Source organism: Macrobrachium nipponense, chromosome 11, assembly GCF_015104395.2.
Source record: "Macrobrachium nipponense isolate FS-2020 chromosome 11, ASM1510439v2, whole genome shotgun sequence".
Classification (NCBI taxonomy): Eukaryota; Metazoa; Arthropoda; class Malacostraca; order Decapoda; family Palaemonidae; genus Macrobrachium; species Macrobrachium nipponense.
In genome coordinates this window covers 13149291-13166457 of record NC_061087.1, presented here as the reverse complement: position 1 = coordinate 13166457, position 17167 = coordinate 13149291, and the positions used below count along the sequence as shown (strand labels likewise).

Here is a 17167-nt window from a genome sequence, read left to right as displayed (position 1 = left end):
AAAACTGATAAAATGAATGTTACATATATGAACAAAGAAATTTGTAAAGATCTCAATGGAATTTTATAACTATATATATAGAATACTTAGTAACACTTTAAAACACCTACAATAGTAGTAATATAAACACATTAAAGTACAGTATTTTACATTTACTAGGGAAAGACAATGTAAAAGAGAATCCTCATGCAAGAAAAGGAATTAAAAATGTGATATATAACTACACAAAGACAACAGAAACTACACTAAATGCACACAGCAAGCAATGTGTTCAAAATGGTTTGAAAAGGAAAATTACTATCATGCCTGAAGTGGTAGCGCCTATGTAACAACTAGGTATATAAAAAATAATCCTGCTGCAAACCAAAACATAGAATAGATATCAATAGTTTAGACAACATATAGCAGTGAGCTGAATGTATTACTTCCTTAGAAAAAAAAAAAAAAAATCTTAAAATATCTTCTATTCAACAGTACTATACATAATTCATGTTCTTTAAAGCTAGCATACTAACACTACACTGTTCCTCTGAAGTAACAAGTCTAGAATCTACTATTGTATATTAACCATTTAGATAAACATCCACAATTAAGCCCACAAAGAAATTAAAAACAAAATACACAAAAGAATGCATATTGGGGCACCTAAAATTCTGATTACTTTACTCAAATCAAAGTAAAGCCCATTGTTCTCTGTACAGTTCTAAAAATTCAAGTTCGCTGCATGCTTGTCAGAGTACTGTAATGAAGTATGTCTACACTGTATCACACATATATACCTATCATTCCAATATCATTATTTGTCACAGTGTATTAAAATCAAAATCTTGGAACAATACACCACATGTGACGCTGAACTTACAATGGATTCCAAGGGTTGTGAAGCGTGTTAGACCTACCTTCCTCTACTTCAATAAGAAAGTAATGGCATTGCCAGAAGAGGTGACATTTGCTGTTAAGCAAAAATAAAAAAGCCAGTATCTTTAAATATCAAACTGACATTAAAAGTTCATTAAAGTCTAACAAGTACATTTATGTTACAATGCTTCTACTTTTGCTAATTCTTTCCAGAGATAGAAATACTTTACAACTGATACAATACCATTTTACAATTCAAATGATATTCCACAACTTATGTAAAGTAATCTCACTTGGACTAAATAAACAAAAATACCACTTTGTTTCATAAGACAGTGTAAGTTTAGGTTAGTATATGAAAAAGAACTGGTGTTCTTGGGTTGATTTGTGCTACTCCCTAGTACAGTATTCCCATTCTGCATCTCATTCCTCAGGGCTATCCCTTAAATACATTACTAATAATTGTATACAATGGGCATAATACAAGTATTGTATGATATGTTTACAACTTAAAAATCATCATTGTGTGGAAGGGCCAACTCGGTTTCAACCAATAGTCCTCACACAAAACGCTGTATATTTATTAGATGGCCCTTATTGACATGTTCCTTTCATCTATATTCAGTAATGATGCTTCAGTACATACATCCCAAAAACACAGCTAACTTTTTGTAACATCAATGGTGATATCTTTAACATTAGTACACATACATGAATAACCATCAACTTATCAGATCTCAACTAAGATTCCTTCACTTATCAGCTACATTATAAAAGCAATTAATTTTTTTTTGGTGGGGGAAGTTAAAAACATTGCTTTAGGTGTATTGTAGTTCTGTACAAAGAATTTAAGTGCATTGTAAATACAGGTTACTTTATGCAAGAAGTTATGTGGAAATACTTTGAGCTGTCTACTAGGGTAAAAAACCGCATGGTACAGGGGTGGACCATGTACGATCAATGTGTACAACCCCCAAAAAAGTACATTATAACGCGTCCTGACATCGGAGATGGGCATCAGACGCGACTTGTTGTTGGTGAGAAACGGAGCTAAAGACCTCTCCTCCGGTGTCAGGACGCGTTATAATGTAATTTTCTTGGGGTTGTACACATTGATCGTACATGGTCCACCCCTGTACCATGCGGTTTCTTACCCTATGTAGCCCACACATCCTACAATACCCCTAATCATCAATGGCACAGCCAGACAATCTTAACATTTCAGTAATACTGTTTACAACACAAAACTACACTGCAGCTGTACTGCCTGGATTACAGCAGAACAATTGGCCAAAAAGTAAATACGTACCTAAATATATATATAAAAAAACCTCTGGGTACCTAGTATGTAGGGTAGTATAGCCTACGTAGTATACAAAACACAGTTCTACTCTCATCCTTCATTAAAATTCTGTGGGGACTAGACAGTAGCCTAGGACAACACCTAGTACAATGTACCTAGCCTAACTTGCGTAGTGATCTGAGCCTAGATGGGGCTTGAGCAAATAGTATATTTTACAGGGCTCCTTTTTCTCCCATTCCTTAGGCTATCCTCGCTCCAATCTTAGCTACCTAACTCTTCACTTTGAATTGACCTCGCCTAGCGTCAAAACGGTGATGTTTCTATAGCCGCAGCTAGATTACACTTCAGAACAGCTTAAACTTGGACAGGTAGCTAGGTAGTGAATCTTCACGTTATTGGGACTGTAGCCAAACAATGGTTACTAGGCTAGCTCTTTGGCACAAAAACGGAATGAATGACACCTCGTATTTGGGTAGTCAAGCATACAGGCTACCTTATACATGAACTAACACGTGGCTCTAAGCCAGACTAGCCTACAGTAGGTTACACTAGAATTCGGGGCTACTAGGCCTACCTGGTACCTACTACCTAGTTAGCTAGTACGGTTTGACTGAATGCCTACGTATTCTAGTAAGATAGCTAGGTGCCATGATGAGGTCAAAAGCATAATCTTGTTGTTCACTTACCTTCATTTTCCTCGTCAATTTTCAGCGCCTTCGAAATGTACTCGAAGGCTTTTCGATGATGGTGCTTCTGCTTGGCCAGTAGAGGATCACCTGGTCCAGGATTAGACAAAACTTTGGGAGGCATATTTTCTCCACTCATCAACGGAACACAAACTTCGTCCTGGGCACCTTCTTCAACTTGCCCCAATCCTCCAGAGGCACTGCCACCTATGCCCACACCCCCACCACCACTATCTAGTTCCGTTATTATCACCGACGTTGGAACGGTCGCTGCTGTCGCTGCCTCTGTTTGTGTTTGAACTAAGTACGTACTCGCCCTGAACAACGTTTTTAATATTAAAAAGATCTGGTAGAGCAGCGTACGGAAAATATTAAATAGGAACACCAGCGGGTATGACGCGATGTAAAAATTTTTGTTGTGCACATTTAAATTTTGTGATTTGCCGCCCCTGTCATCACTTTTCTTAGTTTTCTTTGGAGACCTCAGCGGATGCCTCCTTAACGAGTGGGCGCCATCACTGCTAGACATGGTGCAACTGACGTCACAGACACCGTGCCACTGTTTACATCCTGAACAACTCTAGTGCTGCACCTCATTCCCGCTCCGCTCCCCACGCGCCAGAAATTTTCCCATCGATCAATGTATCTAACAATAATTGTGGGCAGTGACTATTTTTGTTTAGCAATCTCACAAAATGAACTTGTTTGATGTGTTACAACTAAATGATACCAATGCAATGGCAATGGTATTAAAACAAGTGCGAGATAGTTTCGGGGTTATAATAGCAGTTTCCTCTTTCTATGATATACTGCCCTTCTTACTATGGAATCCAGCGTGCAGTCAAATGGGAAATATGCGTTTTCTACACAGTATGTCTTGTAGGAATTTTCAACTCAAGCAAGAAAGAGCTGATAAGGCCTTAACAGCAAGAATACGGAATGTGGGAACGATGCCATACCAGACGAGTTACCTCGATTTAACAATAATCAACAGCCTGGCACCACCAACTGGTCACTGCGCTTTGTGACAGTGGGCCATCTAATATTTGAACAAGTAGTAACGATTAGTCATTTTTATATCTGCTGTTGATAAAAATAATGCCAGTCGTTGACAGTTGTTGGAATAGCTGCATGTGTATAATGCTGAGTAGATTATCAAGGCCACATAGTCATTATTTTAGAGCATCATCGGAATCTCTCGGAGAGATATTACTGCAGTCGGTATATCGGTAATGCCCTGTCCTCTTATCTACTGATGTAGTTTTGGTTACTTAATCTTCCTCTATGACCGCAATACAATCCTTTCATATGATTACCACCATCAGAATTCTTACTTAAATAGGTAATACCGCATCGACTCTCATGCTTTGTAATTTTCTAATATATATAACCTGTTTCTGTCCTTTCTTGAGTGGCTCTTTTATCTGACCTCATAATGACCCAAAGACAAGAGAAAAGGATGATGAGAACTACATCCACAGACGGACAGTTTCCTATCCACAACGATTCACGATGGAGACTCAAATTTAAATGGAAATACATATACTTTTTCATTTCCTTTACATGCTCGATATTTTTTTTTCTATTGTACTGAAGGCCAGTCTTCATTCCTTTTGTATTCATATCTGGTGTATTTGTACATAGCAAACACATTTTACCTTTAGTACGTCCTATGTCTCAGCGTTTTATTGTGTACCCGAAGTAAATCATAAATTAAATGATAGTACACAGATGTTATTGGCAATTATGACTAAGCATATATATCAAATAAATATTTTAACACGAAAAGTGTTACTTGGAAATTTCGTCATTTCCTATATTTTGGTGTCATGTTCCTTTAAAGGTTGCAATTCCACAATGTAACAAACTTGAACGACGGCATTCCAGTTTACGTTTAAATGTATGGATTTTCCAATTGGATGGCCATCTCAGCGTTAGCTTAACTAGAGCAACCTTTACATGGCTGTACTTAATCCATAATCTTTGGTAGTTATTATACGCCCTCCTAAACATATTGCCAGCTTTTTCTTAATTAAGTTCTTGTCCTACTCTTTTCTTTGCGAATAAACAGTTACACGGGTTGCTTTAAATTTTTTTCCTTTTTTTATTGTTTAAAAGAACCCATTCATTGATAAAACTTAAGGCTCTCAACTTTCCACTGGTAGTAAGATCTACACAAAGTAACAAGAACTGGGAGAAAACCACAGTTACACCATATACCACTTAGGTGTTGGACAAGACTGAAGAAATGATAGTGTGGAGATAGAGCAAAGGGCTAAAAAGTGGATGTAGCTAGGGGTCAAAGGGACGCTGCAAACATCCTGTGATAGAGTGCATGTTCCTATTTGTGGCTGCTAGGTAATAGTCTCTCTCTCGACTACCCATGTACCTTTTGAAAGTTGCTCTCAACTTTTGCCTTGTTATTGGGCTTACAACAGGGCTCCGCTTACAAGCTTGAATTTGTCTGTACATCATGGGCATTTACTGGCTGTTTTCCAGTCTTTATTTACATGTGTAATATTTTTCATTTTACTTCAATTAGATCTTACTGTTTTCACACAAGCATTTTCTTCTTTGAAAGGTTACAGATTTTCAGGTCATTTCATAGAATTAAAAGTTAATTCACATCAAAAGCTCATTTCATTGAATCACATGTTAACATCAAAAGCGTCTGTTCATTCCCATAAGATTTTTCCTACTTGCAAAAACGGCTGATCACTCAAGACATATCCACAAATCTCAGTAAGGCTTCACATAGAAGCTAATATGCATACTCATTGCACTAAAATGTTTAGATTGCAATAAATTGGAAAAATTATGCACTCATTGTGCTAGAATGTTTAGATTGGAATAAACTGGAAAAATTATCTGAAATTATATTTTGATGGTTACTTCATCAGAACCAGCTTTTGAGAAAATGGTAAAATTTTTACTAAGACCTTGCACCAAATTGAATATAATTGTATTTCTCTTTTGGAAACCATTCATGATTACTGTTATACAAATAATAGAACATGCCTCTCAGTACACTCTTGCTATATGTAACCTATGATACAAAATGTTATAGAAATAGCATATACAAAACAGTAATATTTATTACAATTAGGTACAATATTTACATTTCATACCAAATATACAAAATACAAGGTATCATACCATATACAGCATATCAAATATGCACAGTACTCATTCAAGAAGGTGAAACAAAATGACATAACATTAATCCAATAGAAAAATCTAATTAATCCACAACACAAACTTCTGAGACCAGAAGGCTCATGAAAGTAAATATATCACATCTGAATATAAATCCCTATAAAACAGAGGGAACATTTTTTAAATATATACAACTTACTGTACATTTACAATATACAACTTCCTATAAAAAAAATATGGAACTTTTTACACATTTTCTTCTTTGGTTTTTGATTAACTTAACAATAGTAGACCAGTTTATTTGTCACTCTTCTTCTTTGACTTCTTCTTCTTTTTCTTTTTATCTTTCTTCTTTTTCTTGTGCTTTCTTTGAGACTCTCCATCACTTGATTCACTCAAAATAGCTGCCTTCTTCTTTTTCTTCTTCTTCTTCTTCTTTTTTACAATTTCCTCATCTTCACTACTACTGCTACTACTAGAGGAAGAACTGCTATTGCTTGAACTTGAACTAGAAGACCTCTTCCTTTTCTTTCTCTTCTTGGTCTTTTCTTTCACTTTAAGCACCTCTGTAGATTTACTTTCTTCCACCACTGGACTAGGGACACGAATAGGGGAATACCTGAGTTGTCCTGTCTTTAAAGGCTGCTCCACCATTTCACTTTGTACCATGCCTCGTAATTCTAATGGAGTATCATCTACCACTGGTTCTTTTGGGACCTCATCTCCTGAAAAATCTGAAGGAATTTCACCCTCTTCTAGCTCTTGCTCCAAGGTTGTCATGGGATCAGATAACAACCCCCTTATTGGAGCATTTGTTATTTCAACATTCATCATTTCTTCCTTCATGTTTTCCTCGAGCATTGGATATTCTGAATCCAAAAGAGCATGAGTGTCTTTTTCGTTAACATTTGAACTATTTTCTGGAGCAAAATCATTATTCTCCGAAGGTACTGTATCACCATTACCGTCTGCTTTTACCCTTTTCACATCAAGTTCATCTGCTGATGATGAAGAGGGTCTTTTAACTCCTTTGTGTACAGTTACATTTTCTGGTTTTACCTCACTATCGTGAAATTCAGACTTAGCATCTACATTATCACAGGTATTTACTTCAGATGTTTTTGCTTCTGACATGTGTGGACTGTCAAGCTCTCTCGTCATTTCATTATCATTTTCATTATCCTTCATCAGTGGGCTACTCACATCATCATTCAATTTCTTTTCAGATGAGTTATAATCACTATTTACATCAACTTTGTCATTGTAATTATCATTATCCTTCTCTTCCTTTGAGTTTTCTTTTTCACTCTTCCTTCGGGACTTGACTGAGGCTTGAGTTTGGCTGCGTGACTGCTTTTCACCTTTCTCAAGATCTGAGCCCCTCCTGGAACGAAGTGTATATCTCTTTTGGTCATTATGTTCTGGGTTAGATGGCTGGTACCTTCCTCCCCTTGGTCTACCTATTTGAGATTCAGTTTTTGAGGATATAGTTATCTGAATTGAAGGTCCTCTTCTTTTAGCTTCTCGAAGTTCTGATCGTTCCCACTCAGGTGTTGGACTTCTGACTTGCTCTTCATCCTCTTTCTGTTTTTGAGGATCCAAAAACACTTTGCGTGAAGCTAAACCTCTTCCTGAGAATATTGTATTTTCTGCACGTTTAAGTATGTCAACTGTGACTTTCTTTTCTTCTTCTGGGGCTTTGTTTTCAGAAATGCCTTTAGGTGTCAAAGTAAGGTCTTCATCTCTCTCCCATTTAGATAAAGGAGGCAAAGGTAAGTGTGTTGTAGGACTTTCATCACTTGGTTTGGGATCAGGTGACCTTTCATGCAATGCAGGTTCAGACTCTTTTTCAGCGGAAGAAGCTGACAATCCGGTATTATCTGGTTCTTTAGGGTCACTTCCTGACATATTTTCACTTACTACTTTGTCCCCAACATCCTCTAGTCCTTCTTCAGCAGATAAACCCTTAGCTTTTCTTTTCTTGTCCCGTTTTTTCTTCTTTCTTTTGTCTTCACCCTCGTCTCCAGATATCTCTCCTTGTGAAGCCTCAGTAGAAGCCTGGGAAGCTCTGCGTCTTTCTTTTTTCCTCTTCTTTTTGTCTTGCTTCTTCTTTTCTAACTTTGATAAGCTATCATTCTCTGAGGCTCCGTCACATTTTTCTTTTCCATGATGGCCCTCATCCTTCTCTTCCTTACGCCTACTTTTCCTCTTGTGTTCTTTCTCTTCATGGCCATAGGCCACATCCCTTTCTCGCGACTTGCTTTTCTTTTCAATATCCCGGTCAGGTTTGTGTTTAATATCACCATGATCCCACCTTGTTACATAAGATTTCTCTTTTTTAATCTCCTCACCACTTTTATCATTTTTATCTTTAGTCAAAGGATCCTTGTCACGCTTTGAAAGATCTCTTCCTCTCCTATCTCCCTCTTTATCTTTTCTGTCAACATCACGTAACTTTCGATCTTGGTCCTTTTCTCTTTTGTAACTATCTTTTCTATCATAGTCTTTTGAGTCACTTTCTTGTTTACCAATTTCTCGTTCTCTCCTGTCATCTCTGCGATCATTTTCTTTACTCCTTTTATCAGAATCCCTGTCTCTTCTATCGCTTTCCCAATCTCGTCTGTCACTATCACGGTCCCTTCTGTTATCACCATCTCTATCTCTCCTGCTATCACCTTCACGGTCTCTCTTGTCCTCTTTGTCCTTTTTGTCTACTTCTCTATCTCTTCTATCATAATCTCTATCTCTTCTATCATTATCCTTCTCTCTTCTTTCTCTAACTGGTGATTTTTTCAGATTCTTACCTGGCGAGTCATATGATTTGCTACGGTAATGGAGGTCTTCATCTCTTGGACTCTCTCTCCTTGACACACTCTTGGGCTTACTATCTCTTTCATGTCGACCAGATCTATCATCATCCTTGTACCCTCTATCATAACTTTTACCACTATCAGCATCTTTCCTTGACCTTTTCAAGTCATCATAGTCATCAGAATCATCTTTCCTCTCCTCTCTTCCTCTTCGACCTTCAAATCGACGTCGTTCAGAGTCATCCTCTCTTTTTCTACCCTCATCTGAATGACGCCATTCTTCATCACTGTATATATTTTGAGCATGATGATCATCGTGTCTTCTGGGTCTACTTTCATCACAATCAGTGGCATCTCCATATCGTCGTCTTTCTCCCTCAAAGTGTCGATTACCTCTATCAGCTCTTGGAATTTCAGTATTGAAGCTTGGTCTATTTTCTCTCTCCCAGCAACCCGCGGCCTGAATACCCCCACGTCGATCATCCACCATACGTTGTGATCTAAAATCCTGGTACCTATAATCTTGATTGCGATTATCAAAATTCTCTCCTTGTCTGAAACCCCCTCGACCTCGGCGTCCTCTGAAATTAGGCTTGAAGTTGTCTGGCCTCCCTTGATTATACCTAAGAAGAAAAATAATGAATGTAGTTACTGTTAGTTACAAGAAAAATATGATTTTTACCTAAAGAAAAATCAATCTAATCTAAAAAAAAAATCTATACTGACCTTAACTCAGAAATGGATAAATAGCAATTTATGGTTTGGTTACTCACAATAGATTCATGGCCAAATATTTAACACACTGTTTGACCAACAGTAACTGTACCTGGTCTTAGGTCTATTTCTACCCAATGGCAATTATTTTGGAATGTAAGAAATGCACACACACAAAACAATTCAATAATGGATGGGTTTTAAAATACAAATACACAGTCTGCCAAACCTTGCTGAAGGGCAGTTTCACCTTCATAGGAAATTTTTCAGCATTTGAAATTCAACTACCTTCTGAACACTTGGTGACACTAAATGACCTAAGTGTAATTAGGAAAGCTAATATACCACTGAGGTATCTCATATCTCACTGGGTTGGCTAATCTCTGTCCAGGCAAATCAAATTAATATTACAGTGAGCATTACACAGCACACCACTGCCAACACTAAAAGTTCTTTGTAGTCCTTTCGGCCCTTCTTCACTTCATTCTACCTTTAATTTTCTCTGTCATCTCTTTCTATTCAGATGTTTAGTCTTGCTATACTTCTCAGTTTTTTCAAGAACAAACCCTTTAATTGAGCCTTAAGACAATATAGCACCAAGACAATATAGCACCATGACAGTGGTCCAGCCATTTAAAAAGAAACTTAAATTCAATGCTATTATAGTACCCAGGTTACTGTCCTGGGTACTATAATAGCATTGGGGTAACATGTGTACTACAAGACTGAATGTTGTGGGTTTTGAAATTTTCCTTTCTGGCTCTTGAAGGGTTGAAGGTTACCTGATAATTGAAATTTTGAATTCTTACAACACTTGGGTTTCTTCTAAAAGCCGTCTCATGATTCCGCTTTGGGGCATCCACGTAATGTTGTGTTAAAAGATTTGAGAGATGCATTTCAATTTCTAGGATTGTGTCTCAAGGCCAAATGCACTCAAACAAATTGAGGTAGGAAAGAGAACCTACTGTTTGAAATTCATAAGGAGAAACATTTCTTTTTTATTGTTTGGCAACAGAGTAGAACTGCTTCTACCCCACAAAAAGAAGGAAGTTAGCACATACTTAAATTTTAAACATCAAATACTGTATTTACCTGACATGCTGATCCCAATGACCAGGGGCAGTATGATATGGAGGCTGAGGTTGGTACTGATCATGTGCCATAGAACCCATTGGGAATCTATTGTAATCCCTTGGCACTCCATAGTCCATTGGAGGTCTGGAAGAAGAAAAAAAGATCTTCGATAAATTTCCCCAATTGCCACATTACACTACTTGAAATTTTACTTAAAAACTTACCAGAGATATTGTTTTAAACTTAATATTAACTACAATTGTTTGAAACTGTTACTCAAAAGCATAAATGGCATAATTGAAAGCACACAATATCAGGCATACTACAAAATGGTCAGTTCATAAAAATAAATTATATTAACATTAGCTATGCCACCAAATATGACAATTTTGTAAACAATTTGAACATTTATTCAATGGAAATGCTTGAATATTCCTATCACTACCCAATGGAAATTACCAACACATTACTATACCTTAAACAGTGTACACCATGCAAAACTTTCAGCTTTCAGATGAAAATCATCATATAGTGTGCAAAAATACATCAACATACCCTGACATTGTGCATTTGAAAATAAACACAATAATCATTCTGCATACATGATAACACAAAAATTACTTCTCTAGTTACTGTGATTGAGCTTGTGTTATGAAAATCCACAATGAATGAAAACATGACTGCATAACAATTATGGTAAAAAAAAAAAAAAAAAAAAAAAAAAAAAAAAAAAAAAACCTTAGAATTTGAATAACGGATTTGGGAAATGTTAATATACTTCACCTAAAGTCTGATCCCAATCACTATACAACTAAGGTTACAAGTATTCTATCCAAAGGCACCTACAAATACAATTACTAAAGAAAAGCTTAATTTTAATGCAATAAAGTAAAGCAATAACAGTGAATTGTAAAGCTACCTTCAATAACAAAAACCAGACTAAAGACCCTAAAACAACAGAGAGGAAAACAAACAATGAAACCTTCTTAGTAAGAAAAATAAGCACAAACTCCAGCTAAAATAATACTAATCAAACAACAGAAAGTGACAAATCAAATTGAAATGGAAACAACAGCAACAAACAACACACATTATATTTAGCTCTGGCAAAGAGGCCAATAAAACTAATCAAGATGGTTTAACAAAAATTTGAACTACGATCAAGCCCACATACGATATCTTAAAATATGGAATTAGAGTCCCCTATATAAAATAAGTTTAGTATGGATACGCAATACATATATATATATATAATTAATCAAATTTTGTCTGAATTTATACAATTACAGTACCCAGGAATAGGTATTTACAACATGATTAACAACACCCATGCTATAATAATGCTATTTACCTTGCTAACATATGTGGATCAGGAAGTACTGGAGGATGTACCGGAGGATGTACAGGAAGTACATGTAATGGTGAAGTCCCTATTCTTCTACTTGGACTAGGGGTTCTGAAATTTAATGGCGAACTGTTAATTCTTGGTTTAAAAGCACCTCACAGAGAAAAAAAAATTCTCTTCTTTACAGCAAAATAATATCGCCATCACGTATTCAATACAATTTACTTTACAATACTTATTTTATAAATAATTTCTTTCTTGAAACTCCAAATTTAATAAATATAGTGAATGTAAAAAACCAAGATAAAATGTCAAAACTGCAGACTATTAACCCTAATCTAATCATTACCTGCTAAGGGACAACGAGCGATTTGAAATAGAACGTTCCCTAGAAAATGAAGGTGAACGAGAACGATAAGTATGGCTTCTTGGTGGAGGTGAACGACTCCACCTTCTCCTTGACTGAGATCTTGGAGAACGTGCTGATAACCCTCCACGAGATCTTGATATAGAACGGGAACGTGAACGTGACCAAGATCGTTGACGAGATCTGGATCTTACCCTCCTATATCTTGGGGACCTAGAATGAGTTAAGAATACCCATTCAAATACCAACTAGAAAAGTCTACATAAAATAACCAAATGACGCCATGCCCTAAATACGCATCTACTCACAATGTTCCCACTTCCCAGCCCTTATTTTTGCAGTGAGTAACACTGAAGTAAGTACAAAACGTTTTGTGATATATTACATTTACAACACTTGAAGAAAAGTGAATTTGTACTTCATTATTAACAACACAAATTGAAGAAGCTTGTACGACAACAACATATATTCTGCAACTACAAAAAAAATAATTTACTGTACACATCTCTTACCTTGAGGGTGATCTAGATCTGCTGTAACGCCACTTGCGATCACGTTCATCCTTTTCTCGCATGTGCTTTTGAAATTCAGTTAAGGGATCTGCAATCAACCTGAAACATGAATAAGAAAACTATTAATCATATATCGTCAACAGAGTAAAAAAATTTCTTCTGTAAGTCCATATGATATAGTAGCTCAACACAATCTAAAATTAATTAAGAATATAGGTGCTGATCCCACACAACCACAAAGGTGTAAACTTTACTACACATGGAGAGAGAGAGAGAGAGAGAGAGAGAGAGAGAGAGAGAGAGAGGAGGAGATAGAGAGAGAGAGAGAGAGAGAGAGAGAGAGAGAGAGAGAGAGAGAGATTCTAATCTTCTAACTCTCCTGATTATCATAAGTAAAAAAAACAGATCATGCCAGACAATAATATAATAATAATAATTTACCTTGATTCACTTAAAGCCCTATTTAATTTATCAATATCTCATAACAGAATTACTAAAGATGCTCAGTATCTCTTAATTAAAAAACAATACAGTGTATCTATATTGCTACAAATTCTAGGTATACTGCTATTGTATTTGTCTACTTTCTGTAACTTTGTCTGAACTCATCACAGACTATTGTTCAATAAACTTGCTGGAACACAAAAATTAATACTCTACTTTGATGGAACAAGACAAAATATTTCTTAAAACCTTAAACCTTTCTACAACAGTTAGATGGACAAAATACTGATGCTACATTAAAAGACTACTTAGTGACCTAATTACTTATGAGGAGGCTGATATCTTTAAAACTAGAAAGACTCATAAATAAGGAGGACCCATTAATTCTAACTGGAATTCAAATTTAACCTTTAATTTTCAGCAAAATTATATTTCAAGAATTGATTAAATGAATCAATAGACATGAAAGGAATTAACAAGGAAAAGCATAGAAGACACCAGTTGACAGAAAAATATACAAAAGCAAGTTAGTATTTTATATAATAGAACAGAAGCTCATCAGGTGCACATACATGTTCCAATGTAAGAGTTCAGAATCTATGATTATTATGAACTGATAGACAGAGGTTTTATCATTCAAATTTCACAAAACACACACTTCTGTGCATGCATAACCCTTAGATGTACGTACTCTCTTTCATTATAGGATGAATGAGTCCTCGAATAACTTAAGGGAGGATTGGAGAGTATTGGTGGAGGGATGCTGTAGGCAAGAGTTTCAAACAACACAAAATTAATATAAAAGTAATTAAGTGAAAGTAAACTACTAAATTTAACCAACAAAAGTAAAAAGAAAACTACAGACATCTTTCCACTTTGTGAAGAAAAATAATTTACTTTAACCATCAAACTGTTGAAGATTAATTAGGCACTAATGATTAAACTGAACATAACGTCTATTAATTTATTTCATTCAACACAACTTATAAAAAAATTCATATATTACAGCATGATACACCATTCTGCCAAACATAAAAGAATTGTCAACTTATTTTACAAGACTAAATAAGTACCTGCATAAACTGGTGAGTTTACTCAACATTAGGAATTTGTATATAAAATGAAGGTTAAATTTCATCTTTAAGCCCAAAGACAAAGTACATTAAGTACACAAAATATACAGTTAATAATGACAAGTGAAATTTTTATCAAATGGGTCCTTTCCTTCAGTTAATATGAATAAAAGGAAACTCAAAATCAGTTCAAAATACTGCATATAATACCCAAATAAACTGTTTACAAAAACCCTTAAAATTTACTTACCCAACCTGGTAATGCGAATATGTAGTGTCTGTTGTCACAGGTACGGGAGGAAGTACTGAAAAAAGAATAAAGAACATAAAAACTACTCCCATTACTCTGACAAAACCAAGATCAAACTCACACACACACGATCCAAAATTTACAAAAGCTGCACTAAAATATTAGTGGAAATTTTATATATGTACTTATCAGACAGAAAACATGCTGTTCTTTCCTTGCACAGTGCATGATCAAGTTTCTTTATGTACGTATGTATGTATATATGTAATGTATATATGTATAATATATATATATATATATATATATATATATATATATATATATATATATATATATATATATATATAGATATTATATATATATATATATATATATATATATATTATAATATATATATATATGTAATATATATATATAATATACATAAAATGCATCTTCGACTTACTGCGGGGGATACATTTTGGCACTGCACCATAAGCTGATTTTCCCATCAAGTCGGTTTTTCACGGTTATCAGTGCTTTAATGGTGCTTACGATGTGCTGTAACTTGATGCTGCATAAAGTTACAATGCCATTAGCTTGATATCTATCCTTGCCATTAGCATCGTCGATGACACTTACAGTGCTGTAAAACACTGTGAACGGCACTTTGCATCGCCCTAAGTCAGTGGCGCAGTAAGTCGAGGGCACACTGTGTGTATGAGTATTATATATATACATATGTAATACATACAATTTGTTCCATTACAAGAATATTTTATGTAGATTTCAAAATTAACTCACACATCTGAGCAGTTTAGAAGTAATCAATTGACAAATTTTTTTATTGCTCCTTATATTCCTTAACTGTGTACTAGCTAAATCAATTTTCTAATATTCACAACTATCTTTAACCAGGCTAACTATGCAAGTAAACCTAGTATTATTTCATCTTTGCAAATGCAATTTACTAACCCCTTAACAAAACAATTTATCCAGTATTCCAATTTCATCTTACAATGAGACGTGGTAAAGTGAAAAACTGTCAATATAAAACTACCAGATCACACAAAATGAAAAATATAAAAAAATCTACCAATATAATCATTATTCGAGGTTAGAATAATCAATTGTAAAAACTGACAAGGTTAAATTAAGAAATAAAATTTCCTTAATTACCTACAATGAATTTAATTTCTTATTGTTAAAAAGAGGATCAAATTTCAACTGTAACCCATGCTGCCTTTTAGCACATGTTAATGCTTTGCCCACACTAAGTATCCTAAAAATATTGTTTTAAACAGCAAGAACATGGACAAATAACAAAAACTGTTGGAAGACTTTCCAGTAACTACACCTGGAAGTTAACAGTGCCTCAAAATAATAATCATGTAATTCCACGTAAGATTACAAGGAAAATTAGCCTAAGCCCAATGAGAAAAAATCACACACTTTAAAAGTAAAATCAACATACGGGGAAGAGGTCGAGGCATATGTGCACATTACTTTTATACACTTCCATTACAAAATGGAATAAATCATAGCAATTTTCAACAGTCCCATGATTTTTTATCAGTTCCATATGTTTTTAAGACATTAAACTCAGAAAAAAGCAGCATTTTGATTTCAACAGGGTGCTAAAATTTTTCTATCATACCATAAATGCTTAAAATTCAAAGTAATGACTTGCTTAAACCAACTGACAATTCTTACGTTCACAGTTACTTGTCAAAGCACAAATGATTTACCATTATCATTAAAACCAAATTTCATTTCCAACAAAAACTTAACAAAAACATTGCCATTCTACCTCTTCCCTTAACAGACATATTTAGATTTTAAATAACCAGCCCGAAAAGAGCCTTTAAGAGGCTGAGCTCTAGATAAACTAATCTTTTATATAATAATAATATTTTACATAATACCATTTAAAACATGAACAAACCTCAAGGTTGTAGGCATTATGCAGTTTCAAGATATGTCCATTAAGTGGGAGAAATTTGTTAAGAATAGCCCAATAAAAAAAATTACACCTTTTGAGAGAGAGAGAGAGAGAGAGAGAGAGAGAGAGAGAGAGAGAGAGAGAGAGAGAGAGAGAGAGAGAGAGAGAGAGAGAGAGAGAGAGAGAGAGAGAGAGAGAGAGAGATAACTATAAATATTATCATCAATCAGTGTTTCATCTGACTTCTTATCTATAAGGTTACATTTGAAAAATTACATCAGGAAAAAAATATAAGTTAATGACACATGTATAGTTTTGAACTATTATACAACGTTCAATCCTTCCTGACTTACAGAAATATTAATTTGTTTATACCACTGTTTTTAACAACTACCCCTTCATTTAAAACAAGCATTGCAATTCAATATCTCCTAACTTCAACGATCACAGACTGCACCTGCTCCTTTTAACTCTGCTTCCATTGCAAACTTCTCTCAAGAAATATTGCAATCATCTTATAAACACCAACTTCTTAAGTGGCTTAAATATCACTAAACCAGTTGACATTTCTGTACTATTCAGAACTACTGAACTGAGACTTAGTTTTAAAAACTGACTCCTATAAAAAAATATCTGCAAACAAACTACAATCGT

At 35.0% G+C, this 17167-nt stretch overlaps 2 protein-coding genes across 8 annotated transcripts in view; both read right to left on the bottom strand.

Moving 5' to 3' along the window:
• LOC135225235 (spastin-like) overlaps positions 1–3403 on the bottom strand; it is a 185531-nt gene extending 182128 nt beyond the window's left edge. Inside the window, exon 1 of one of the 3 annotated variants that reach the window (XM_064264664.1) lies at positions 2848–3403. In XM_064264664.1, the coding sequence (XP_064120734.1) occupies positions 2848–3376 (529 nt within the window). In that variant the 5' untranslated portion in view covers positions 3377–3403. The remainder of the gene's footprint in view (positions 1–2847) is intronic. The other 2 variants (XM_064264600.1, XM_064264728.1) reach the window with 2 other exon arrangements.
• Positions 3404–5924: 2521 nt separating this feature from the next.
• LOC135224898 (E3 ubiquitin-protein ligase RBBP6-like) overlaps positions 5925–17167 on the bottom strand; it is an 86961-nt gene continuing 75718 nt past the window's right edge. For 2 of the 5 annotated variants that reach the window (XM_064264255.1, XM_064264301.1), the window contains exons 12-18: positions 14593–14647; positions 13961–14032; positions 12826–12924; positions 12296–12526; positions 11953–12057; positions 10620–10745; positions 5925–9436 (exon numbers count right to left, since the gene is read on the bottom strand). In XM_064264255.1, the coding sequence (XP_064120325.1) occupies positions 6301–9436; positions 10620–10745; positions 11953–12057; positions 12296–12526; positions 12826–12924; positions 13961–14032; positions 14593–14647 (3824 nt within the window). In that variant the 3' untranslated portion in view covers positions 5925–6300. The remainder of the gene's footprint in view (positions 9437–10619; positions 10746–11952; positions 12058–12295; positions 12527–12825; positions 12925–13960; positions 14033–14592; positions 14648–17167) is intronic. The other 3 variants (XM_064264347.1, XM_064264394.1, XM_064264485.1) reach the window with 3 other exon arrangements.